The sequence below is a fragment of the Thamnophis sirtalis genome, unplaced genomic scaffold (assembly GCF_051295495.1).
Source record: "Thamnophis sirtalis isolate CommonGarterSnake01/CBP01778 unplaced genomic scaffold, rThaSir2_p1.2 scaffold_4, whole genome shotgun sequence".
Taxonomy (NCBI): Eukaryota; Metazoa; Chordata; class Lepidosauria; order Squamata; family Natricidae; genus Thamnophis; species Thamnophis sirtalis.
Window position 1 is genome coordinate 99010757 of NW_028261384.1, and position 24387 is coordinate 99035143.

The 24387-nt window shown below is 38.4% G+C and overlaps 1 protein-coding gene across 7 annotated transcripts in view; it reads left to right on the plus strand.

The window, feature by feature from the left end:
• SRCIN1 (SRC kinase signaling inhibitor 1) overlaps window positions 1–24387 on the plus strand; it is a 309886-nt gene that overhangs the window by 41649 nt on the left and 243850 nt on the right. For 5 of the 7 annotated variants that reach the window (XM_087713547.1, XM_087713551.1, XM_087713545.1 and 2 more), the window contains exon 1: window positions 7741–7965. The exons of 1 other annotated variant lie outside the window; for it this stretch is intronic. In XM_087713547.1, the coding sequence (XP_087569673.1) occupies window positions 7863–7965 (103 nt within the window). In that variant the 5' untranslated portion in view covers window positions 7741–7862. Of the gene's footprint in view, window positions 1–7740; window positions 7966–14937; window positions 14974–16955; window positions 17019–24387 lie in introns of those variants that run through there. One more of the 7 variants, XM_087713548.1, reaches the window with a different exon arrangement.

A 24387-nucleotide genomic window follows, 5' to 3' on the forward strand; every position in this document is an offset into this window, starting at 1 on the left:
CAAGAGCATTTTAAGCTTATCTCCCTTTCAGAATTTTAAGTACTTAAGGCCATTGATATATGATAGTAAGACAATTATTAATAATCAGTCTCAAAAATACAACAAGCAGCAAATCTAACAGGAGCTAGCCCTTTGAACTTTCCAAGAATTTCTTCTGATTTGAGATGCATAGAATCCTGCTGTATATAGAGATTTGGCAGAGAGTGTCATGCAACAATTTTCCTGTCTGTTGCTATGGTTACTAGTCATTCACTGAGTGATCTAGCCCATTACAGCCTACTAGTGCCCTGACGTAAGCCATTTGACATATTATTGCCAACTGAATTTCTGAGATGGGACTTACCCATTCCCAGAAAATATATATATATATATCTGTTTCCACAACAGACTCAACCTGATCAGCCCCTGATCCAGTATGGGTTCCTTATTAGGGGTTCTGGTAGCACACAATCACTAGTTGAAGAAGCTAGCTGTTGTCCATAGAGACATTTGTTCCTGACATTGGTGATGCCAAAATGAGGGAATGTACGATAATATGACAAAGTAAGCTCCATTTTTTCATATTGATGTTATGAATAAGAACCATGTAGAGCTTTAAATATAGAATATTAAATTGGAGTACCAATTTGCATGAATTTCTCAATATCTGCTTCACAAACTGGACCTTCCATATCAATTCAACCCGTGGCACGACAAAACCGCGGTCCACTAAAGCGAGCCCGATTAAAGCGCGCCCGATTAAAGCGCGTACCTGACGTCATCAGCAGCGCGACAAATACGACCGCAGAGATTTTAAAAAGCGATTTTAAAGAAAGCCGATTCACGTAAAGGTAAGGGTTAGGTTTAGGTTTAGGTTTAGGGTTAGGGTTAGGGTTAGGGTTAGGGTTAGGTTAAGGGTTAGGGTTAGGGTTAAGGGTTAGGGTTAGGTTTAGATCATTGGTCGCATTGACCGATGATCTCTGGAGGGCCAGAGATGGAGGCCATGCGTCCATCCTGGTTCTCCTTGACCTCTCAGCGGCTTTCGATACCATCGACCATGGTATCCTTCTGCGACGACTGCGGGAGGTGGGGGTGGGAGGCACTGTTTTGCAGTGGTTCTCCTCCTACCTCTCGGACAGGTCGCAGTTGGTGTTGGTCGGGGGGCAGAGATCATCCCTGAGGCCCCTAACATACGGGGTGCCACAGGGCTCGGTCTTATCCCCCCTACTATTTAACATATACATGAAACCGCTGGGCGAGATCATTCGGAGGCACGGGATAAAATACCATCAATATGCGGACGATACACAACTGTATCTGTCCGCCCCGTGCCAACTCAATGAAGCGGTGGACGTGATGAACCAGGGCCTTGAGGCCGTTAAGAACTGGATGAGCGCTAACAAGCTGGTACTCAACCCGGACAAGACCGAGTGGCTGTTGTGTTTCCCTCCCAACAATTTGGCTGATATTCCAACACTCAGGCTGGGGGGGTCAAATTTTATACCCCTCAGATAGGGTCCGTAATCTAGGAGTCCTCCTGGATTCACAGCTGACTTTTGACCATCAGTTGTCGGCTGTGACCAGGGGGGCATTTGCCCAGGTTCGCCTGGTCCGTCAGTTATGGCCCTACCTGAACCGGGAGGCTCTCGCAACAGTCACTCGAGCCCTTGTGATCTCCAGGCTGGAATACTGCAATGGGCTCTACATGGGGTTGCCCTTGAAGTGCATCCAGCGACTGCAGTTAGTCCAGAATGCAGCCGCGCGAGTGATAGTGGACGCACCGCGGTTCGCCCACATTACACCCATCCTCCGCGAGCTGCACTGGCTACCTGTCGATCTCCGGGTGCGCTTCAGGGTATTGATGACCACCTTTAAAGCACTCCATGGTAGTGGATCTGGGTACTTGAGAGACCGCCTTCTGCCGATTACCTCCCTTCGACCGATTAGATCGCACAGATTGGGCCTCCTCCGGATTCCATCTGCCAGTCAATGTCGACTGGCGACTACATGGAGGAGAGCCTTTTCTGTTGCAGCTCCGACCCTGTGGAACGATCTCCCCGTCGAGATTCGTACCCTCACCACCATCCAGACCTTCCGAACAGCCCTTAAGACCTGGCTCTCCCAGCAGGCCTGGGGATAGGTTCTTAATTTACCCACCCGAGTGTTGACTGTTGAATGCAAGTTGTGTTTTATTATTTTATTTTGCTCACTCACTGTTTTGTCTTTTGGTATTGCACCCCCTTCCCTGTGATTGTAAGCCGCCCTGAGTCCCCTCAGGGAGAAGGGCGGCCTATAAATCTTAATAAAATGTCTAAAAAAAAATGTCTAAAATGTCTAGGGTTACGTTAAGCATTAGGGTTAGGTTTAGGGTTAGGTTAAGGGTTAGCGTTAGGTTTAGGGTTAAGTTAAGGGTTAGGTTTAGGGTTAGGTTAAGGGTTAGGTTTAGGGTTAGGTTTAGGGTTAGGTTTGGGGGGGTTAGGGTAAGGTTTTCGCATTAATTTTAAGTTTACCGCTCACAGCGTGATGTTTTCGTCGCACTGTGATGACGTCAGGTACGCGCTTTTGTCAAGCGCGCTTTAGTCTACCGCGGTTTTGTGGTGGAACCTATTCAACCTTCATATAGGAGTCTTTCTGAACATTACAGCAGTTCTGTCATCTCTACTTGGCATGGGCTAAGACCCTGATGGTGAACCTATATAACACACATGCCACAGGTGACACGCAGGGCTCTCTCTGCAGGCACGTGAGCCGTCGTCCAGCTGAGCTCCACCGCGCATGTGCACGTGGCTCCTGCCGGCCAGTTAATTTTTGGGTCTCTGCTGCAAATACACAGCAAATGCAGAAAATGTGGGTGCATGCACGGGAGGATGTGGGGGTTCATGTGTGTATACATGGGGTACGGTGCCCCCCCGGCCCATTTTTGGTCCCAGGAGGCTGCAGGGAGGCCTATTAGGCCCAAAGCAGGGTGCGGAGGCACATGCACAAACGGAGTGCGGGGGTGTGGAATGCATATGAACAGGGGTGCAGAGTGTTCCGGGACTGTCATGTGTATATTGCATTATGGGTGTGGGCAATGTGTGTTGTTGCACACACACACGTACACACACACGCTTTCGGCACGCGGTGACAAAAAGGTTAGCCATCACTAAGCTAGGCTTTTGAAGCCAATGTAGTTCAGCACATACTCATGGCACTAAATTGCAGAATGTTGCAATAATGTTAATCTAATATTGGTTTAAAAAAAAGCATGTGCAGCAATGGTTAGGTCTTCTTTTAAAAAAATAGATAGCACTAAATAATTATTGCAAACCTGTTTCTTAAGGGGATTGCAGACCCACCTAAAATACAGCACACACTATTCCTTTTGCTGCCTTCTTCCTTCAGAACAAAATACATTTTGTTGATACCCAATAAAATTTCAGTTTGCTCACAGTTCATTACTAATTCCAAACATTGATTCAGGATTACCTTGACTCAAGGATTGTGATGAAAATAAAAAATACTTGTGACAGAAAGTCTGCGTCCCTGAACTCATATTCTATTATGGTGATAATTGCCTGCCAATGCGAAATATTACTTAGACCTAATGTCATGCTCCCTCTGCTTCAGGGCGTATTATGGGTAGACTTTGATATTATCAAAGATAAACACATAAACTCATAATTAGGAATTTATGCTGCAATTCCTGTTTGTAACAGGGACTTGACCTGGATTTCAGAATTCATGTAGTTTTGTTTCAAACTCACCATCTAGGCAACTCTCCAGTTGGTTCATAAGTTACAGCCATGTTCTGATTGGTTTTGACTTGTGATTTATTAACTATATTGTAGCATAACGTGGACAGGAATATATTTAAACCATCTTTAGCAAACTCCTTCAAAAAAAATCCCTTAACAAGAGATAATAAAATAAAATAAAAATAAAATAAAATAATCTCTTAAAAAGAGATAATAAGCCCAAACCTTGGTTTGAAAAGGAATCAGAAATCCAATACTTAAACCTTTTGCCAATCCTAGAGCACAAGACTAGCTAGGTAATCATGCTGTATTCTTTTATGGGCACAAGTATGAACAAGAAATTCACTTATAAAATGAATGAAACCAAATCTGGTTACAAAAAGGAATTTATTCGGGAAAGGAAAATATATGAAAAGGAAGAAGCAACAATCACACATAGATTTTCATATAAAATCAATACAATCAGCCTAGCTCAACTGGGTATATATTACTTCTTTAAAAAGCCCTTGGGTTTCACTGTGTTCAGGATTCATTGCAGACGGCATGATTGGAAACAGATAAGTCTGACACAGTGACATAATTCCTCCTTCTTTTTCCCAGAGTAATAGCCTTAGTTTTATAAAATGTGTAAAATAAGTGAAAACTGGTTTCTCTGGGAAGATCAGCCGCTGCCTTGCCTAGTTAAAAAAAACAATCCATCTCTGATATCCAGGGTTTAGGCAGCAGATCCTATGTGATGGTGTAGCAATAGCAATAGCACTTAGACTTATATATTGCTTCACAGTGCTTTACAGCCCTCTCTAATGGTTTAGAGTCAGCATATTGCCCCCAACAATCTGGGTCCTTATTTTACCCACTTCGGAAGGATGGAAGGCTGAGTCAAGCTTGAGCCGGTCAGGATCAAACTCCTGGACTGAGCAGTGAGTTAACTTGCTATACGACATTCTAACCCCCCTGTCACCATGGCTGTAGTTAAGTTATTGGAATAGGATTGGGGAGACACAGATTCTAATAATACATTGGAATTTACTAGCATGAGATCAGGGGTGAAATCCACTTATCTTTGCTACCGGTTTGGTAGCAATGTGAGCGTGACGGGGACCTTCAGCACATGCACAGGGAATCAAAATAACATCCAGGAGGTTGGGCGGATCCTGCTACTGAGCGCGACTGCAAAGGTAAGCAAACAGCAAGGGGGGAATCCGCTGTGCCATGTGATTTAGATTAGCTAGGAAGCAGGAAATCCTCCTTTCTAGCGAATACAAATTGCATGTCACAGCTGATCGTTGGAAAAACCAGTTCACTTGAACCGGTAGCATTTTTTTTACTACTGGTTCGGGCGAAGCAGTAGTATTTTTAATATTGGTTTGGGAGAACCGGCCTGAACCGGTAGCATTTCACCCCTGCACGAAAAGAGATGGACCAATTCAGGGAAGCCTGGGGATCAATGGGAATTAGCCTGGATGGCAGTATCATCTGGGTGGCAAGTCATCTGCTGGAAGACTAGTGGGCCTCTTTGTGTGGCTGCTTGGTCATTGTGAGAACAAACTGCTGGACTAGATGGACCAGGGATCCAATCTATCAAGATGCTGTTTATGTATTCTCAGTCACAGAAGCTCACTGGCTGAATCTTAGTTTTTCTCAGCTCTGTTATGGGAAAAATAGATATCATTGCATATCAAATAAAAATATTGAAATCAAATATTAATGAGTGGGTAAACCCGCCTTCCTGGCAACCCTTCGGCTCAATCTAGTTTTCCCTAGTTGTGCCATGTTATAAATGGGATGGGTTATATTGGAAAAGTTTTTAGGGAAAACAATAATTCTATTTATTCAGACCTCTCAGCATGCGGCCAACTTGCCAGATGCTTTAGAGAGCATTATTGTGCCATACCTCAACTGAAGGTCTACATGTTAAAACAGTTTGCTATGTGTTTGTGCAGTATGGAAATCAGCCTGTAACTTGCCTCCTTAAATCTACCCATTCATAGGATATGTATATACTGGCAGATCTTGAATGAATCATTATTTCATAACCTATTTAACTCACAAGGTTGTTGCTCCAAAGATGGCATCAGAAAACCTTTCTCATATAATATATGCTGCACCAAAGTCCCCAGGGCAAGGGCAGTATATAAATAAACAAGGAGGCTAAGGAAATGTCATGCACAGAATAAGCAGACTTAAAATTTGTAACAGGGGTGGATTGCAAAAAAAAAATGTTCAGGTACTTGTACTCAGAACTCTGTTTAAGATTCCTCGTTCATATTCACTTTTTTTTCCAGATGTATAAAATGGTTATTAGCTTCTGTTGTTGTTTAAAATTCCATCTTTTAATGTCTTTTCTCTTCCTTTTTGTGTTAGTGGATTCATTGGAATGAAGGGTGGGAAAGGAAAGAAGAAATGAAATCAACAAAAATCATTTGGGGATTTCTCAGTCTGTTCGTACCCACTGCAATGCATGTAAAACGCTGATAAAAGACGCTCAAGGACAATGCTACCGAGAATCTTCTCTCCCCCCCCCACTTCCTAAGGAAGGAGAAAAAAAAATCCACATTCTTCTAGTTAATTCTCTCAGAGTTGCCATGCCATTTTCCAACCAATTTTCATGATGAAGTCTTAATTGTAGAAAGGCATCCTTTGTGCTGCCTACAAATAGGCTGTAGAAGCATTGCTACATTTTGTGCCTTTCAGAATTTCCATGGATTGCAGAAATGTTTTTTGACATTTATTTAAAAGATGATTTTTTCTCTTAAGATATTTAATTTATAGATTCCACAACTAAAAGAATCAGCTCCCTGCAAGAGTCAAAAGTCACTGATAAATACAGAGGACACAATTGATTGATTAGTGAATTTATATGGCTACCCACTAGCAACTGTTTTTGGAGTGGGTTCATAGAGCTAGAAAAAAGTAAACTAATTATATTTAAAAATAAAACACAATTAAGAATGAAAACATGAGGTACTGCATAAAAACCAACTTTCTAACTAAAATGCTAAGGAACGTGTGAATGAGGTAGGCAAAAGTCTGTTTTATAACAGGTGTACAAGTTGGCTGATGTTACTCCAGAGATGGTATTCAGCATGTTCTGACCAGTTCTAGAGAACCGGTAGTGGAAATTTTGAGTAGTTCGGAGAACCAGTAAATACCACTTCTGACTGGCCCCGCCCTCATCTTTTCTCTGCCTCCCGAGTCCCAGCTGTTCAGGAGGAAATGGAGATTTTGCAGTAACCTTCCCCTAGAGTAGGGGGGGGGGGAATGGGGATTTTACAGTGTCCTTCCCCTGCCATGCCCACCAAGCCACGCCCACCAAGCCATGCCCACAGAACCAGTAGTCATTTTTTTTTAATCTTACCACTGTGTTAATCTGTTGTGTAAAAAAATATGCTGGGGTTCTGTTCTTTATAATTCATATCCTATGTTTTTCTTTTAAAGAAAGTGAGCTTGTACATGTTTGTGTGTGTGTGCATGCATCTGAGAATCAGGGTAGACTCCTGGCAATTGACTGGATGCAGTTTTTGTGGCAGCATTTTCAGAAGTAGTTTGGCATTACCCAAACCTCTTCCTAGAACTGAGAGGGAATGTCTGGCTTAAGGTTACCCTTAAGTTCACAGCAAAGGCAGGACTGGATGCCACCATCACCTGGTTTCTGGCTCAGATGCTTAACCTTACATCAAACGATTTTTTTGCAGTGATAAACAGGTGTGATTAAAAGATAGATTATAGTAATACCCTACTTGAAAAATCTTTTTTTCATCCCCTGTTCACAATGTTTAACAGCCTTTGGAATGACTATGTTGCCAAGTAGGCAAGTAGAATGGCTGTATTGGTCACTAAACATTCAAAAAGATTCTTTCCATCTGTAGTGTCTGCTAATGCCCCAGTGCTGGCCATTACATCCAACAGAAGTAATTCTTCCTTGTGACTGTGGCTCCACTCTTGTACAGGAGACCTGTTCTTGGATGTGTGCTGCATCTGTGGTACTGAACCTGCAAATGCCTATGTTCCCTAGGGCTTGGTGGAGCTTCGGCTTCTCCTTCTGACCCAGGAGAGGGACGATCTGCCTCCTGGTGGTCTGAGCCTGGAGCTGCGCCGTGTGGAGCCTGTGGCACATCTGTCCCTGAGCCGTGCAAAGCCTGTGGCATGTCCAGTTCTTCTTCGTCTTCTGACGAGGAGTCTTCCAGAAGAGATATCATACTGGCCCCTATTCCCAGATGTATGAGGGGCTTGTTGCAGATACTCAGTGGTGAGCGAAAGGCACTCTGCATGTTTAGAAACACATCTCTGTTCTTTCATGTATTTGGGGGCTCAGCCCATGAATTGACATCAGTTTTGTGGTTTAAACCTGGCCCAGATTAAACCCTGAATGTCCCTTTAATTCTTTAAGAGTTTGTTCCAGTTTTCACAATGAAATACGACAAAGCTCAAAATTTCCTGGGTCTGCAATGTAAAATTTGTTGCAGCTGTTTAGGGGGAAGTCAAAAGCATATGCATAGGATATGTGACTCAGCATATGTATGCAGCATGTGACTCAGAATAGGTGGAATATTGCTCAAATAATACTAGTATCAGAGGTAGAAATTTAAGCTACCGTACATGGAATGTATGATTTCCAATCCCATTGCAAATTACTAAGCAGCCATTGTAACATGGACAATTTAATTATTTCCCCAATTGTCTAGGTATGTCTTCAACAATTGTTTACATTATTTCTTATTGGCCAATCAGGTGTTTGAACAGGCAGGGATCTTAGGCAACGGCTGGGTTCATCCTGTGCCCAGTTACTAATCATGGGTTATAAGCAATGTGTGTAGCTAATACTATAGCTTGTGACTTCATATGTTGTGTGAACTCATCCCAAGGATTCAAGTCTTTCCTTTTGTTTTTGATTCGGTGCTTTCTGCTTCCAGCTGAACATGACAACTTGGGCAGTGATCATTCAGTATTTTTTTCCCCATAGAGTAAAGTGAGTAAAATATATCCTAGGTTCAAAAGGTTAGTTCTGATGCAGTCCTTTTTTGCCACTTTCAGTATTTTTACACTGTTTATACTAAAAATATAGAAATTACATTCTTCAAATTTGGGGGTAAGGTAGTATTTCTTTTCTTGTTCCAGTAGCATAATGGCCAGTAATGGATTTGACCCAGAATCTCAGATTGTGTCAGAATTCCTCTCATCCAAGGTGTTTAGACTCTCTAAAACAGAGATGGCAAACTCAATTTCATTAAGCACCACATCAGGGTGGTGCTTGACCTTGGGGGCCAGGGTGGGCCAGGCCAGCTGGACACCACTTGTGTCAGGGGCGCCTGTGGTGACCTGAGTGCTATGCCATTGAAAACAAGCTCCTGGGCTCCGTTTTCAAATGTGACAGCCTCTTGCAACCCTCTCTCAGTGAAAACGGAGCAAGGTAGTGCCACATGCAACCCTCCTGAGCTTCGTTTTTGCTGGCAAAGGCACTGTGGGCCAATCCTTCACTGTTTTGAGGGAAGTCCTGTGGGACAGATCTAAGCACCCCGCGGGCTGGATCCAGCCCTCAGACCTTGAGTTTGACACCCCTGATCTAAAACAATACTTATACTTCCCCCTGTTAGCTTGGAAAAGCGAAATTTGCTCACTGGTTCACAGAAAAGACATTGAGAAAAGAAAGTCTCCACCCTAATGATGTGAAAGATAAATGGAGTTCTAAAATGAACATAATCCAGTTGCTAGAGCTTTTGTAGCTTTATTCCTTAATGTTTCAATAAATCTTGTTAAAGAAGACTCTGTGGGAATCTTGCTTTCAGCTGAGTCAGGTACTAAGTACCTTATGTAAGCTCTCAAACAGAAACTGAGTCTGAGGGTTAATCCACCTTGTTTTGCCCATCCCACTTTCATTAGATTGTTCTCTTGCAAGAGGCAAATGATGAACTATTATTGCAGGTTCATGGCTAAAGAATTTATTAACTTATTCCCAAATACTTGAGGTTTTATATAGTTAAAAACAATGCATAATCTTCAGATTGCCTGTTTAGTGGGTGGCAGCAGTGGATGTAAATAAACACTATGTAAATAATTTAGCATAAATTATTGTTAAAACAAATGAACAAAGTACTATTTGGGAAAATTAACATGGCTAATTTTTCTTTCTGTATGGATTTCTTTTCAACAGAATCAATTTTCTTCTTCTTTTTCTTGCATTATGAGAAAGGGGGGAAAATCACATCAAGGAGACATTCTAAATTCAACATTAGCTTCTGAAGCCAAACAAGGCTGAAGGCTGTGGGAATAGCATTAACCAGCAGAATATGCCTGCAGAGAAGGGTAGTGTATGTGTGGGGAGTAATGGAATAACTCAGAAAGATCTCTGGAAAAAACTGCTTTTTTATGAAGAAAATCTTTATTAGGAAATTCCATTTAGACAAAAAAAATGTTAACAGTACATGATCCAGCTGTATTCTAAGTAAATTAATCAAAAGAATGGCATTTCTTCTATCATCAATGGAGGGAGGAATTGTTGAAACAAGAAACAGAACACGTAACTAATTGTAGCTCTGAGAAAATCAGTCTAGCCAATTAGAAGCACATTACTTGGTGTGTCATAATGGTAATGCATAGCTGCCCAATAGATACTTTCGCTGTATCTATTGCTCCAGAGGGCATAGGATAAACGATATAACAAGGTAAGGAGTTCTAAAGTGAGGTTTACCACAAAAATGAAAGAAATGTTTTTGCTTGGGAAGACACATAGCAGTGGTGGGATTCATTTTTTTTTTTACTACCGGTTATGTGGGCGTGGCTTGGTGGGTGTGTCATGCTGCAGCTTGATGGGCGTGGCTTGGGGCATGACAGGGGAAGGATACTGTAAAATCTCCATTCCCTCCCCACTCCAGGGGAAGGTTATTGCAAAATCCCCATTCCCTCCCAATCGGCTGGGACTCAGGAGGCAGAGGATAGATGGGGGCAGGACCAGTCAGAGGTGGTAATTAATGGTTCTCCATACTATGCAAAATTTCTGCTATCGGTTCTCCAGAACTAGTCAAAACCTGCTGAATACCACCTCTGATGCATAGGTGTGCAGCCTGCTTTCCATGTATGGCTTTTGATTTTGATCCATATTGGTGTATTATATCTGCTGCTGTTCCAGTGTAAGATGCATCTGTATATGAGAAACAAGTTCGACATTGCCACCAATGAAGCAATACCCTTAGTGACAGGTTTCTCAAATCACCAATTGAAAAAACCATATCCGCTTGCTGGCATTGTCCACCTAAGATCAGGAGAGAGGTAGTAGCAAAGAGAACTAAGCTAGAGAATGATACTAGATATACTCTGAATGGGCTTATGACCTAAATATGCCAACTCAGACCTAAGAAAACCTTTATGGCATACCTCATACATAAGTGGTCAGTAGAGAGAGGTCTGCGTAAGTGCACTAATATCCCTATCATCTCTGTCATTGTATTTTCTTTCTTTTATTCTTGTTCTTGTTTTTGTTTGACAAATTCAAATAAATAAATAAAATAAATGAAGAACAAGCATTCTTGAGGATATGCAAGAACAAAATCAAACTAAAAGATGGAGGAAAGAGACTAATGAACAAGGAATGACATCAAAGAAGGATATGACTGAAGAATCCAATGTCTCTCATACTACTTGGAGAACCCTGGATACGTTGAGAATTGGAGTGCCTAAGTGTAAAACCAATAAATGATGGCTCTTAGCAGATAACAACATACTGTGTGAGTGTGGAGAGAAGCACAGCCTGGCCCATCTGCTGATATGTTGACTGTTACCAGAAATATGTACTAATAATGACTTATTTTTGGCCAAGGACAAAGCTAAGAAGGTGACTTCATTCTGGCAGCTTAAAGTTTGATCTAGATATGAAAGAGGGAGAGCGGGAGGGGCAATGGAAGGAGGAAGAGGAGGAGGACGAAGTGTTATATCATACAACAAGGCTGCAGCTTGATAAAAGATAATTTGTTTTAAAAAGACATGTTTTCAATTATGCATGAATATTAATATATATTAATATTTCATTTATAATTCAATTTTTTTAAAATCTGTGCTTTGCTCTAAAGCAGTTTCTTAATAGAGAAATAAATATTTGTATGCATTTCTTTAATTATATTTTCTATGTGTATTTTTTTCTTTACATATACTTTCCTTACATTTTTTGAGTTGTGAACCAAATCAAAATAGTGTGGGAGGGTGTTTGTGTGTGGAGGGGGTGGGGAGAAATGTGGAATCCAGAAGCACAATTCCAGATTATTTTGAATTTTTATCAAAATGAATAATTTTCTGATAGGCTAAATATCTCATTTATTCTTGGTGATCTAATTTTGCAACTTGTGTTGTACACAACAGTGTTCTTAGATGCTATTAGTAAAAAAAATAATCATAGATCCGAAATTACAGTAGTCCATCAAAGGATTTTACAACAATAATGTTACATTGTTGTTGAAATTCAAAGGCTCTAGAAGGAGAACAGGGGAGACAAATTGGAATGAGCATAAATTACAAATATAATTTTTAAAAACTTTATTGGTTTGCAGTGCCTGAATGCAAATTTTCAATAGTATTGAACAAATGAAATATATGATGGGAGAGAAAGTTTTTCTCCTATATTTTTCTAGGCCTTTATATGTATAAGTAGAATCTGTCAGGACTACCACACAGAGTTGTACCAAAAGGATACCCTTTGTTCCTTATGATACAGGTGGGGAATATAAAGATATAGAAACATCTTTTTTTTTGATGAATATATATAGAGCAATTAACTAATCAAAGCTCAAGGTCTTAGAAGGCAAAATCAAATAATCATAATAAGATTTGTAATATGGGAAAAGCATCTACAGGCCCCTCACATTGTTTCAACTTCTACACTCAAAACGATGCTACAGATCTCTGCACACCAAAGCAACTAGACACAACAGTTTCCCCCCCCCAGTGCCATTACTCTGCTTAACAACTAATTACCACAATACTGTCAATAATTTACTAAGAATGTATTACTATTATTCTTCTCTTCCTTCCTAGTATCTATCTCTCCCCACATATGATTCTAACCATGTTGCTTGCATTTTTCAATTTATATGGTTTTTATTTGTTTCCTAGTACAATTTGATAGCTTATTAGTAACCTTGACTATCACTAAGTGTTATATTTTTATTCTTGATGAATGTATTTTTATTCTCCCTATGTACACTGAGAGCATATGCACCAAAGACAAATTCCTTGTGTGTCACACTTGGCCAATAAAGAATTCTATTCTATTCTATTTATAAATAAAGAACCAAATAGGCATAGTGGTTTGCCTATAAGCATATTGCCTATGTAAAAGTAGAAATCCAACTCGCCAGAAGACTAGTATGGAAATTTATGAAAGCAACAGCTAAAAGCTCGCTGTTGGCCAAGGGTACTAAACTGAGATTTTGTTGAATCTGAAGAATTTTGGTCTTCAGATTCACAGAAGCCTACTCTTACCTGGTTCCTTTGTTCCTCACTATTTCATTTTATAAATGGAAGTAACTATGAATATTGGAGCTGGTGAGGTGAGTGGATGGGCAGAAACAAGCATAAGCTTTGTCACGAACCCCTTGTCAGTGTTGCAGACTTACAGGAGCCAGAGTATAAATGCAAAGTCTGGCAGCTGAGTGACAACTAGAAGACCAGGAGCAGAAAAATATGACAAAAGGGTCATGTGGCAACATGCCTTGAAGGATGAAGGATGGTGGAGGTGCCAGTTCCATTGGTCCTTCTTTCCTCAATTTCTGTCAACTGGTGGAATGAGGCTTTTTGCAAAAGTTTTTACGCAGTGTCATCTATTACATACTCATCCTTGTCTCTTTTATCCAGCCAGCCCCTGGAGGCTTGATTAGAACAGCACAATGAGGAAAGGATAAGAGAATTGCCTTATTTCCTATTGAAGCAAAGGGTGAAATACATCAGTTTTGGGTGCTGTGTATTTTTAGGTCCAGGCACCCAGTTTTCAAAGCCATATATTCTTTTTCACTTTGGAGAGCTCATTGAAAAGGGGGCTGAAGAAAGTAAGTGGGAATTGCAGCTACAGCTGTGTGTTAAAGTGTAGTGTAAGGACTCCTATGAATCCTCCAAACCCTTTCAGGGGTATAGAAAATCAAATATATATACCAGATATTTAAGATATCTGCAAAAAACTTAATGTCACTCTTCTCATTATTTTTTTATTCATTAAAAAGTTAGGCTTTTCATGAAAAATATTTTATTACTGTTAACTATCTAATGGGTTAAGACTGTAAAATTTGACAAATATAATCCATACAAAAAAAAAGTTGTTCTGGGGTTTTTAAACATAGGAAGTAATTTTTAAAAGTGGGAAGGGGTTTTCAGAGTGGAAAATTTAAGAAACCCTGAGTTAGGCCAACTGTTCACTCCCAAGCTCAAATGTAACACATTACAATATCAACAGACTGGTTCCAAACCTCCATATCTGGAATACAGAAAAATAGATTGCTGATTTTAATGCCATCATTCCATAAAATTATGTGAGGTTCTTTTTGATAAAGTCCTCTTTAGAACCTTTCATCATGCATCTATCCATACTGAATTATTTCATCTTATCCATTTATTCATTTCTACTTTTTGTGTGCTTAAATTTAAAAGAATAGAGTCCATAATATACACAGTGTATATACATAATATATACTTTTGTTTCCAAAACTATACAATTTGATTTCTTCAACAACGCTACAAAGCATCATATTGGGAAGGTTGATCTATTGTATTGTATTATTTTGGTCATTGTTTTCAGCAGTATAATATATTTAAGGTAGAATGTGTAAGTGTGTGTGTGTGTGTGTGTGTGTGTGTGTGTGCATGTGTGTGTGTGCACTGTACGAATATTACAGTTTCTTTTACTACCTATGAATTTTAAGAATTGAAATTCCAAATACCTTGCCAATCAGACTTCTCTATGGAAGATTGAAGAAAATAATCTAAACTCAAATATGAATAAGTATTATCACTTCTGATAATTTACAGAATCTTCCATAGGCATGGTCTCAGCTACTTTCCATTAGAGCAAAAGGCAGAATGATCTACATATATAATCAGCAGCTTGGAAATATAAAATGTATTTGTAGTACCTCAGTACAGCCTATTTATCTATAAAAATGTCATAAATAGACCATGACAGTATTATCTATCAAAATTCCATCACTCTTGTAAGAACGTGCAGCTGAGTATGTATTTCTTTCAGGAAGAAAGCAACCGTCTGATTGTTCCTGCATCCAAGGTAGTTTTCTCAAAGTTAATATTATTCAAAATATTTGGTAGACATTGGCTTTTCATTTGCATCAGGTAGGTTGTGCTTGGTTTGTGGTAAAGTGGCTATAGGAATTGCAAAAAAAAATGGCAAGTGGAGAAAATTGAAGAAATCTGCAGCTACTTTCAGAATAATATAGAGGCTTTTTGTGAAAGTATTCTGGCAATGTAATTGTTCATAACTGTGGAAGGAGGTATGTTTTTATTTTAAATGAGAACTAAACACATTTCTCCCCTACCCCTAATGGCAATCATATTTTTATTCAGATAATTTATTTTTAAATATAATTTCCTAGAAATAAATTATTTTTATTTAGCATAAAATAAACAAGTGTTTTGATAAATTGATAATTGTGCAACCCTTAAAAAGGGATGCCAAGGAGAAATTTTCTTTTAGTTATGTGTATTTTATGTATAGATATGTACATATTGTATATATGTATGTATGTGTATACATATACACATGCATGTGTGTATATGACATCTTCAATTTTTTGGAACAACTTATTCTGCTCCTACTAGCAAAGAGTATTTAAAAAGAGCAAAAATCTAAAACTTGCTGATTGCATGGGAATTCTTGTGATCAGCTCACTGATTTCTAAACACCTATTCAGTAACTGCTACATAAACACACTTTTATAATTCAGTGTCTTGATTTTTTTTATTTGTAGATGACAGCTGGAATGCTTGGAAATCCAAATTCTGCACTAAACCTTCTATTTTGCGAATTTTGTCTTCTGTTTTAGAAGTGCAGCATATATACAAGCCTAACAATGCCAACAAAATATGAAATGTATTCTAGAATCATAAGACCCACCTATTTGCATATCCTTTTATAGGTAGTCTGAAAATTTCAGAATATTTTATTAATGGCTGCTAGGTTGCAAATTCCCAACAAGGGAGTTGATGGTTATGCCTTTCAAATCATCAGAAGCTCTTTTGTTCACCTTATATATATTTTCATCTACTGTTCAGCATCTTGATGAAATAGGTAGGAAGAATGATAGGTAAAAAGAGTGAAGAAAAGCTATAGTTATTACAATGCTTTTCCAGCACTTAAAAGAATAAACACAAGTTTTAGGATAGGATCAGGTAAGCATCCATTGGGGTAATTTACATTAAAAATAAATGGAAAGCTAGCATGCTATAAAACATATGCCTTAAAGTTAAACAGTATTTCCAGTTAATTTTCTGGGTCAGGCATAAACCCAGAAGCACTCTTAGAAAGTGTAACACTAGGCAACTATACCCCAGTTTTTTGGAAATAGATCCGTCTGATTTTGTCCCTTAAGATGAAATAAGATTAAATGGTAGAGACCAACCTTGGTAGCTCTTGGTAGAGTGGGGAAGTAACCTTATCAATTTGCTTTCTGGACAATGGACATTTTGAAGAAATCGGCAGCTTGTGAGAGTGTCTATTACATGCTCCCAGTATGCCAGATGTGTTCATTGCCCCAGAATAGATTTACAAATGTTCTAGCTTGTAGGTGCCACATCTGCAGCATACTTGTTCATGTTCTGTAATTAAGCAGTTGTATGTATAGATTGCCAGAATATCAGGTTATGTGTAAAATAGGCAAGATTTCTGTTACTGTACTCTCCACTGGCTGGTAAGTTTCATGAATGAAGTAAGCCTGAATCTAATTTTCCCCTCTATGTCTGTTGTAGTAGCCGGCAAGCCATCTGCATGTACAAAAAGAAATGTGCAGGGTTACATGTTGTGATGCAAAACTTCTCTCCTTCCCTTCTGCTTCTCCTTCCCCATTTTTCATCGTGTTTGGTTTTTAAACAAAAATATTTTATGGTATTTGTTTAAAAAAAGAGATCCACATCACTGTTTTATCTGATGCATTTATCTCTTACAATCTCCATTCATCCCAACCTGTTGCCTACTCCCAATGCCCTGCTGAACATGTTTGTTCCTGAATGTCCTCCTTTCCTGTCCTTAACCAGGCGTCGGGCGAATTGCAGGAGGGAAGAAACCTGGACTCTGTTCCCTTTGTTTAAAGTCACCAGGTTAGTAAATGGAGTGGTTGTATTAATGGGTGGGGTAGTCTTGTCAGCCACTCTTCCTTCCATCCTTCACCAAACCATTTACCCTAGACATCATTCTCTTCACTGCAACCACCTCATGTAGCACTTAGATCCCCACTGATGGTTTTCTAAAACTTGTTTAGATTCCTGGAACTGTTTCTGTAGGAAAGTAAACTGTGTGGTTTGGTGATTTTGATGGGAGGTTTTGAATATGTCAAGGAGAGGATTTATCATTTTATGGAAGTCATAGTGTGAAACAGATTGTCTTAAGCAGGCTTCTGAGGCATTCATGTCCAGGGTTGTTCAATGTTATTGATATATAACTGTGTGTCTCAGAACCAGCAAGAATGTATTCTTATATTTGGTAGCTCTGCTCTGCTGATGTTCTTAGTTTGATGTTTCTGCAGATTCTAAACTGACCTTGGAGAGCTTAGTTTTACCAATGTCTCTGAAACTCTCACCTTATTGCTTTTACCTGGTTTTTGGCCTTGTCCTCTAAGCCAAGTTAACACTACTTCCAGAGTGAGAAATAAAAGTGAATTCCACTTGTTCCCTTTGATGGAACTCTCTCTCTTGGGCTTCCACTCTTCAGTGGAAAACAAGAAGGATCATCTACTAATTATTTTAGAACCATTTAAGATTTGATTTAAAAATAATCTTAGAATCAATTTCATGTGGATACATTTATTTGTGAAGGTCCACAAGAAAAAGAGATGAAAGAGGAGATTAATTATCCTGCCAACCCAAGGGTGGGTTTTAAGGAGCCCTAGCCACATCTAGTTATTGATCCATCACAGTATTTATTTGTGAAGCAGGTCTGCTGCATTTGCACTTTGCCTGGCACAATAATGTGTGAATGAGCTATGGTTAAAAGTATGCTGGGAGTTCTGTGGGTGAAAGCTTTTCAGAGCTGAAAGGACACACAGAGAGACACTCTCTCTTAGCCCAAGTCATTTCAGAGCACTGTTGTTTAGGAAAATAGAAAAAGGAAGGAATATTAGGTTTGCCATCTACTGTATATAGAAAGGTGGATGGAATATATTTTTTTCTGATTGACCGATTTTCTTTTATACTTTTATATAAGGTGGGGGTGTGAGCACTATATGGTCATTTCTGGTACTAATGCAGAATTATTGTTTGGCCTGTTGACTTTTGACTGTAAATGTGATACAATCTAAAAAGCTGTTGTAAGAGGAATGGAAATTGTGTGTTTTTGGTGCCATGTACTATTTCTTATTGAAAGTGTTTAAAGACTTGGCATGAGAGTTTGGCTACAGCATCTTCTTTACCCATGTTATCAAATCTTTAATCTAGCTGCTTTATTTTGAGAGACTCATTTGTTAGCAAAATAACCGTGGCTGAGCTATTGGGTAGACTTACAAAACAACAATAAAAATATAATAGGAAAGCTAAAGGCATTGCTGTCCTGCAGTTGTTTTTGTCACTGTAATAGATTTTATTTCTGTGGCAAGGGCCAGTGTTGAACCTTGTGGATAAAGAATATTTTGATGTGAAGCAGCTGCCAAGAAAGAGCTCTAGCTTATTTAAATTAAGCGAAAATGGAATCTAAAAAGAAAAATCCTACAGGCAAGGAGTAAAAACATGCACTAATATTTATTTATCATTCATGTCAATCTCACAAATACTGGCACCACCCAAATGCTGTTTAGTCAAAGATTTTTTCCCCTAACTGGAAATAGTTAAGAAAATAGTCCATATATAGTATGTTTACTATTGTGAAGGAGAATCAACTGTGCTGGGTCCTCTCCTCTATCGTATTAGGAGCAAAGTGGCTGCCTAGACATTTCTTATGTCTAAACTTCTAGGTCAGAACTAATGGATTATAATCACTCCCTTAGGAGTAAAAGCCCACTGGATGATGTTGGGTCAGTCAATCTGTCTCAGCCCAAGTGGCCTTAATGCAAAGTGCATGCACAGCGAACCGGTACCCTGAGCTAAGTATACCAAGTGAATGGCACAAAAACAAAGGTGGCCTACAAATACAATATAAATATCCCATATATATTCCCCTGTTTATTATCATCTCACAGGGTTGTTATGGGGAAAATAAGGAGGAAGGAATAATAGGCATATTTGCCACTTTGAGTTATTTATAAAACTAATAAATAAATAAATAAAAATGCTATTGCAATGCATTGCATTTATCTTCAAAATCAAATAGCATTAAAATGGTTTGAAATGTTTAAACTCTATATGATGATAAACAACAACAACAACAACAACAACTGGGAATATCAGGTTGAGAAGGTTCTACAGACTGAAAAAGTCAAAATCTTGTAGGATTTCAGAATTCAGACTGACAGGCACTTGGCCTACAACACATCTGACATAACAATAGTTGAAAAGAAAAAAGTTTGGTTCATTGTCATTGCAATACCTGGTGATGCGCGAATTGAAGATAAGCAGCAAGAAAAAAATCACCAAGTACCGGGACTTGCAAATTGAAGTTGAGTGACTGTGAAAAAAGAAATTGAGTGTTTTCCCGATTGTAATTGGAGCCCTTGGAGCAATACCTAAAGGGATTCCTTGCTGTTTGGAAATTCTAAATTTATCGGACTTGAACATTCTGACTCTACAAAAAACCACCCTACTTGGAACAGCTTATATCCTCCAACGTTACCTTAACAGTTCCTAGGTCCTTGGTTAGGACTCGAGCTGTTGAGCTACCAACCAGAACCAAAGGCTGTGAATCTCACCAAAGATTAACCACATAATAATAATAATAATAATAATAATAATAATAATAATAATAATCCAAATTAAGAAAAATGTTATTTTTTTGATAATGTGTAGATTTGTTGTTAATAATCTAATTTTGTACTTCTTCAGGTTATTTTGAAAGGCAGCTAAGAAATTTTACAAAATGCATGCACATATATCTTCTACTGTATTCAGTGATGGTTTATATTTAGGTGTTTGTAGAAATGTTGCCTCCATTAGCCTTAAGTCCTAAGTACCCTTGTAAGTGAGTAAATCCTATTGAATTGAGGTGGTCTTAATTTTTTTGCATTCGTGTTAGATTTTAACAGAATTAACACAGACTATATTTTACAGATCATGAGGGCTTGAATCTGCTGCTAACAATCTTTAAATTGCTCATATGTAGCAATTATGCTTTAAAGAAAATGTTCATCAATGTCATGATGTTGCATCTGGAAAAAGAAGCATTGATTTTTCCTGTTGCAGCTTCTGCAGTCCCCTTTCCTCAAAACCACAGGCTAATAATTTGTTTTTAAAAAACATTTTTAAAAAACCCTTTTTCTGCTATAGGCTATGTAGCTCCTTTGTGTAACTTGGATTCATTACATATCAGGCTTAGACATGCCATGACCTAATTAAACATAGATTTGAGGTGGTTAAATTTCTTTGAATGCTCACTATTTCAGAGCTGCCTATATTTTTTTATTAACTTAGGTCAGGTTTGCTTCACAAATTCACAGACCACATTCAAAGGCTCATGTGAGCCTTTCAAACTGATCATGTCAACTACCTCCACTGATAAATTTTTACATAGCTAATACTCTTTCGTCCTCCAATTTTCCCCACAACAACAATCTGTGAAGCCAGTTGGGTTGTCAGACGTTGACTGGGCCAAAGCTGCCCAGCTGTTTTTCATGCCCAAAGGACTAGTTTGCTGTTCCTAAACATCTAAGTCACTTAGTTCTGTAATTATCAGAACTCCATGCGTAAAAATACTGTATAAAACCTCAAAGCCTTTAAAAAGGGTGAATAGAAGAAAATATGTAAAGATCTCTTCAGAGTGGTATGATATGTTTTACATTCTACCTCAAAATATATGCTTTTTCATAGTTTGCTTGTACATGGGCAGTTCCCTCATGGGAGCACATATTTCAGTTTTTATCCAGCTGCCAAATCTATTGTGTCATACTTTGGATCACTGCCAAGGGCATCTGTTGGGTGATGCCTGTGATAACACTGATGGAGAAGAATACAGCTCTCTTCCAATACCTTTTCCATTTAATTGAGCATGGGAAGGATTAATTTTGACTATCTCCAATTTGATGGTATTCATGTGTATTGAGAATACTGTTCCCAAAATTTCAAGCTAGAATGCTGATGACTGGAAATTTCTGGAAATTTTATGTCTAGAAAGCACTAGGTTGGGAAAGAGCAAGCCATTAATATGTAGATATATTTAATTGATCATCTGTTTAGGCCTAAGATTCTTAGTAAATAGCCAAAATCTAATCTGTAGCAAATTCAGTGGAGACAAAGGAAAATGCTCCTTCAGATAATCTCTAATTAATCCATGGAATTAATTGCTGTAAGAGGTAACGATGGCCAAGGGCATAGATAGCTGTTGATGCTTCTACTCTAACATGAAAATTCTTCACTACCTTACTATCCTCATCTCTCCCCTCCCCCAACATGCTGCTCAGTGTATCTTTTCTTTCTTTTGGTTGAGTTGACTGAAAATGAAAATGAATGAGCTTCACCAAAAGCTGATTGCCTGAGTAAGAATGCAATGAAATTCCAAGCAGGAAACACACATGGGAGACCAAAGAAAGCACAGATGAAGAGCTTCCTACTGTTTTTTATTCTTTAATTTTTTTTCAGTATACTTTTGCTACACAACAACACTTATCTATGTGCTGTTTGGTAGGAAATGAAAACACTTTTAACATGTTGGAACCTTTGTGTGAAATCCACAGCAGTTTTTAGGTAAGAAAATATGTACTTGTTGGATCAGATTGAAGGCCATTGAGTAGCAATAGTGATCAGACAGATGCCTTTGGTAATCCCACAAATAAAACAACTGCATTTTCCCCCTCCTGTCCTCCCCAGTAATGCTCTTGAAAAGCTTACAGTTTTTAGTACCAAAGATAATCCATAGTCTGCATGGTTAGTGCTATTGAATACTTAATCCTTCAGCAAAGTTTCTAAACTCCTCGCTCCCACCTTAATGTTTAAATTGTTAGTTATTCCTTTCCAAATGCAATGGCTTATCCTGATTATCATTTCTGATGGAAGCAAATGCCACAATTTGATCCTATGTTACTTTTGTCTTGAATTATTGGAAATTTTTTCCCTCTGGTCATTTTATTATTTGTTTTTATTTGTTTATGCATTTTTCACATTTCTGAACCTCCCATCTCCCTCAAAGAGGGATTCATCTAGTGCAAAGAAACTTGTCTTTGATAGTGTCATTTTAAGTGTTGTCACTTCAATTCCTAAGATTGTGCAAAAGAGGTATCTTGATAGTAGTACCCACTACCATGTTGGTCCATGCTAAGGCTTTGCGATATTATTGTGTTCCATTAATGTAGAATTTTTTTGTGAGTATCCCTAATAAGCAAAGCTTTGTATAAAAATTTTCCCAATATAAATTATATATATATTAATACTCAAAAATACATACTTCTAAAACCTACATTTTCCTAATTTTGAATATTTTCCAGGATACAAATTTTAATGTGCATTTAAATTTAGATGATAGCTTTTAAAAATAAGATTCATTTCCCTTTTTGGTCATTTTTAAAGCTATAAATTTCCGTTTAATTGCAAAACCTCTAAATATATAATCTTTTTCAGGTTCTTCATAAATGTTGTAAATGATTCCTGTTGGCATAGATTCATTTCACTTTTGTTTCTCACTTTCAATGTTGAGTATTTGATAACTACATGGATGTTTTACTTATTTTTCTGAGAATACAAGTCAAGATATAGCTATGTCTCATTTTATCCTGACCACTGGGTACATTAGGGTGGAGTGGCCTAAAGTTATCTAGTGAATTTGATGGTAGGGTCAACTACTACACCATTATTGCCAGCAAAGCTGGGCAGTAGATATACATGAGAGATGGGACCCATTTGGGCCAGCTACATCTGCTGACTTTTAGAGAGACCCTTTTCTATGCTAATATTTACTGGTCAAGCTCAGAAGCCAAAGATAAATGATTTGGCAGCTGAGAAGTTTTCTTAATAAAATAAGCAGGTAATGAGATCTGTGGTCAAGGAGATGAAAAGAACCTGATCTTCTCAGCTGCTTGGTGACTGTTTCTGTCTCTCCCATTTAGCACCTCCTTAGAGACACGAGCCATTAGCACTCCCAGCTACAACATAATTGTCCTCCCAAAGCAGGCAGCATAGGGAGGAATAAGTCACTGCTTCAATAGTTTTTTAATAACTATGCTTTGAGTCAATTTCCATTTTGACTTTTAATTAAAATAACATTTTCCCTAACAACATAAGTAGCTAACAACATAACTAGCTAACAACATAACTTTTGGGTGTATGGGGGGTAGGAATCTGATCCCATCCTCATACATGGGAATTTGTACACCCAACCTTCTTTTGACCCAGGTAAGTTCCCCAAGACCTGTGTGCTTTTGGGTCCATGATAACAAACAATGGAATCCTTTTATGACATCAGTTAAGTTATGGATCCATTTTCCTTTTCTCTCCATACAAATCTAGGGTCTTCAACTAGGATTTAGTACAAAATCAACAGGTTATTTGCTTCACTTATTTAATGGCATCCTTAGATAGATAGAAGGATAGAATAACTATAACCCAGAATATAAATGTAATCAGACCCTTACTCAAAGGAACTACCAGGAACAACTTTGAAAGCTCTCCAAAGTAGAGTGTATCTTTCATTTTCATTAATAAGTACTTTTTCAGATTATTATCTTCTTTATGGTTTAAGTTTAAAACTTCCAAACTTTGAACTTCAAAGTTTAAACATTCCAGACATTATAATATTTTAGAATTAGATTATTCTAGCCCTTTTCTAGTTCACCTTTTCTAGTTCAACAATATTTATTTTGCAATGCATTGATCAGAACTATGTTCAAGCATAGTCATAGCATACAATTGAGTTAAGTGCATTGTGGTAATAGGAGTTTATTTTCAGTTCCTTTAATATTGATTGCCAATATGGGATTTGTCTTTATATAAGAACCACATGCTGAATAATATTTTCATTATTTTGACCATCTCTGCGTATTTTTCTAGTCAATTGCTACTAACTTAGAGCCCATGAATCTATATAGTTAGGGTTTTTTTTCTGTCCCAATATGCAACTCTTTACATTTGATTCCACTATGCTCTGATACCTATTCTGGTGTGTACCAAGGACCTGTGGGTAGCCAGAAGAACTGAGGCAGAGACAGGAATAAAAGGCTAACAAGTTTATTCCCTTAAAGTACAAGCTAATGTTCAGAACCAGCTTAGATAGGAACGCGCGCTGCTCGTTTGGACAGCTCCCTATTTATACAGGAGCTGTCAAACGATCAGCCAATCAGATGTCGAGCGCTTCCCGCTTAAACTTTTAGTCAGCGCAAGCTCAGAATACAACACTCCTCCC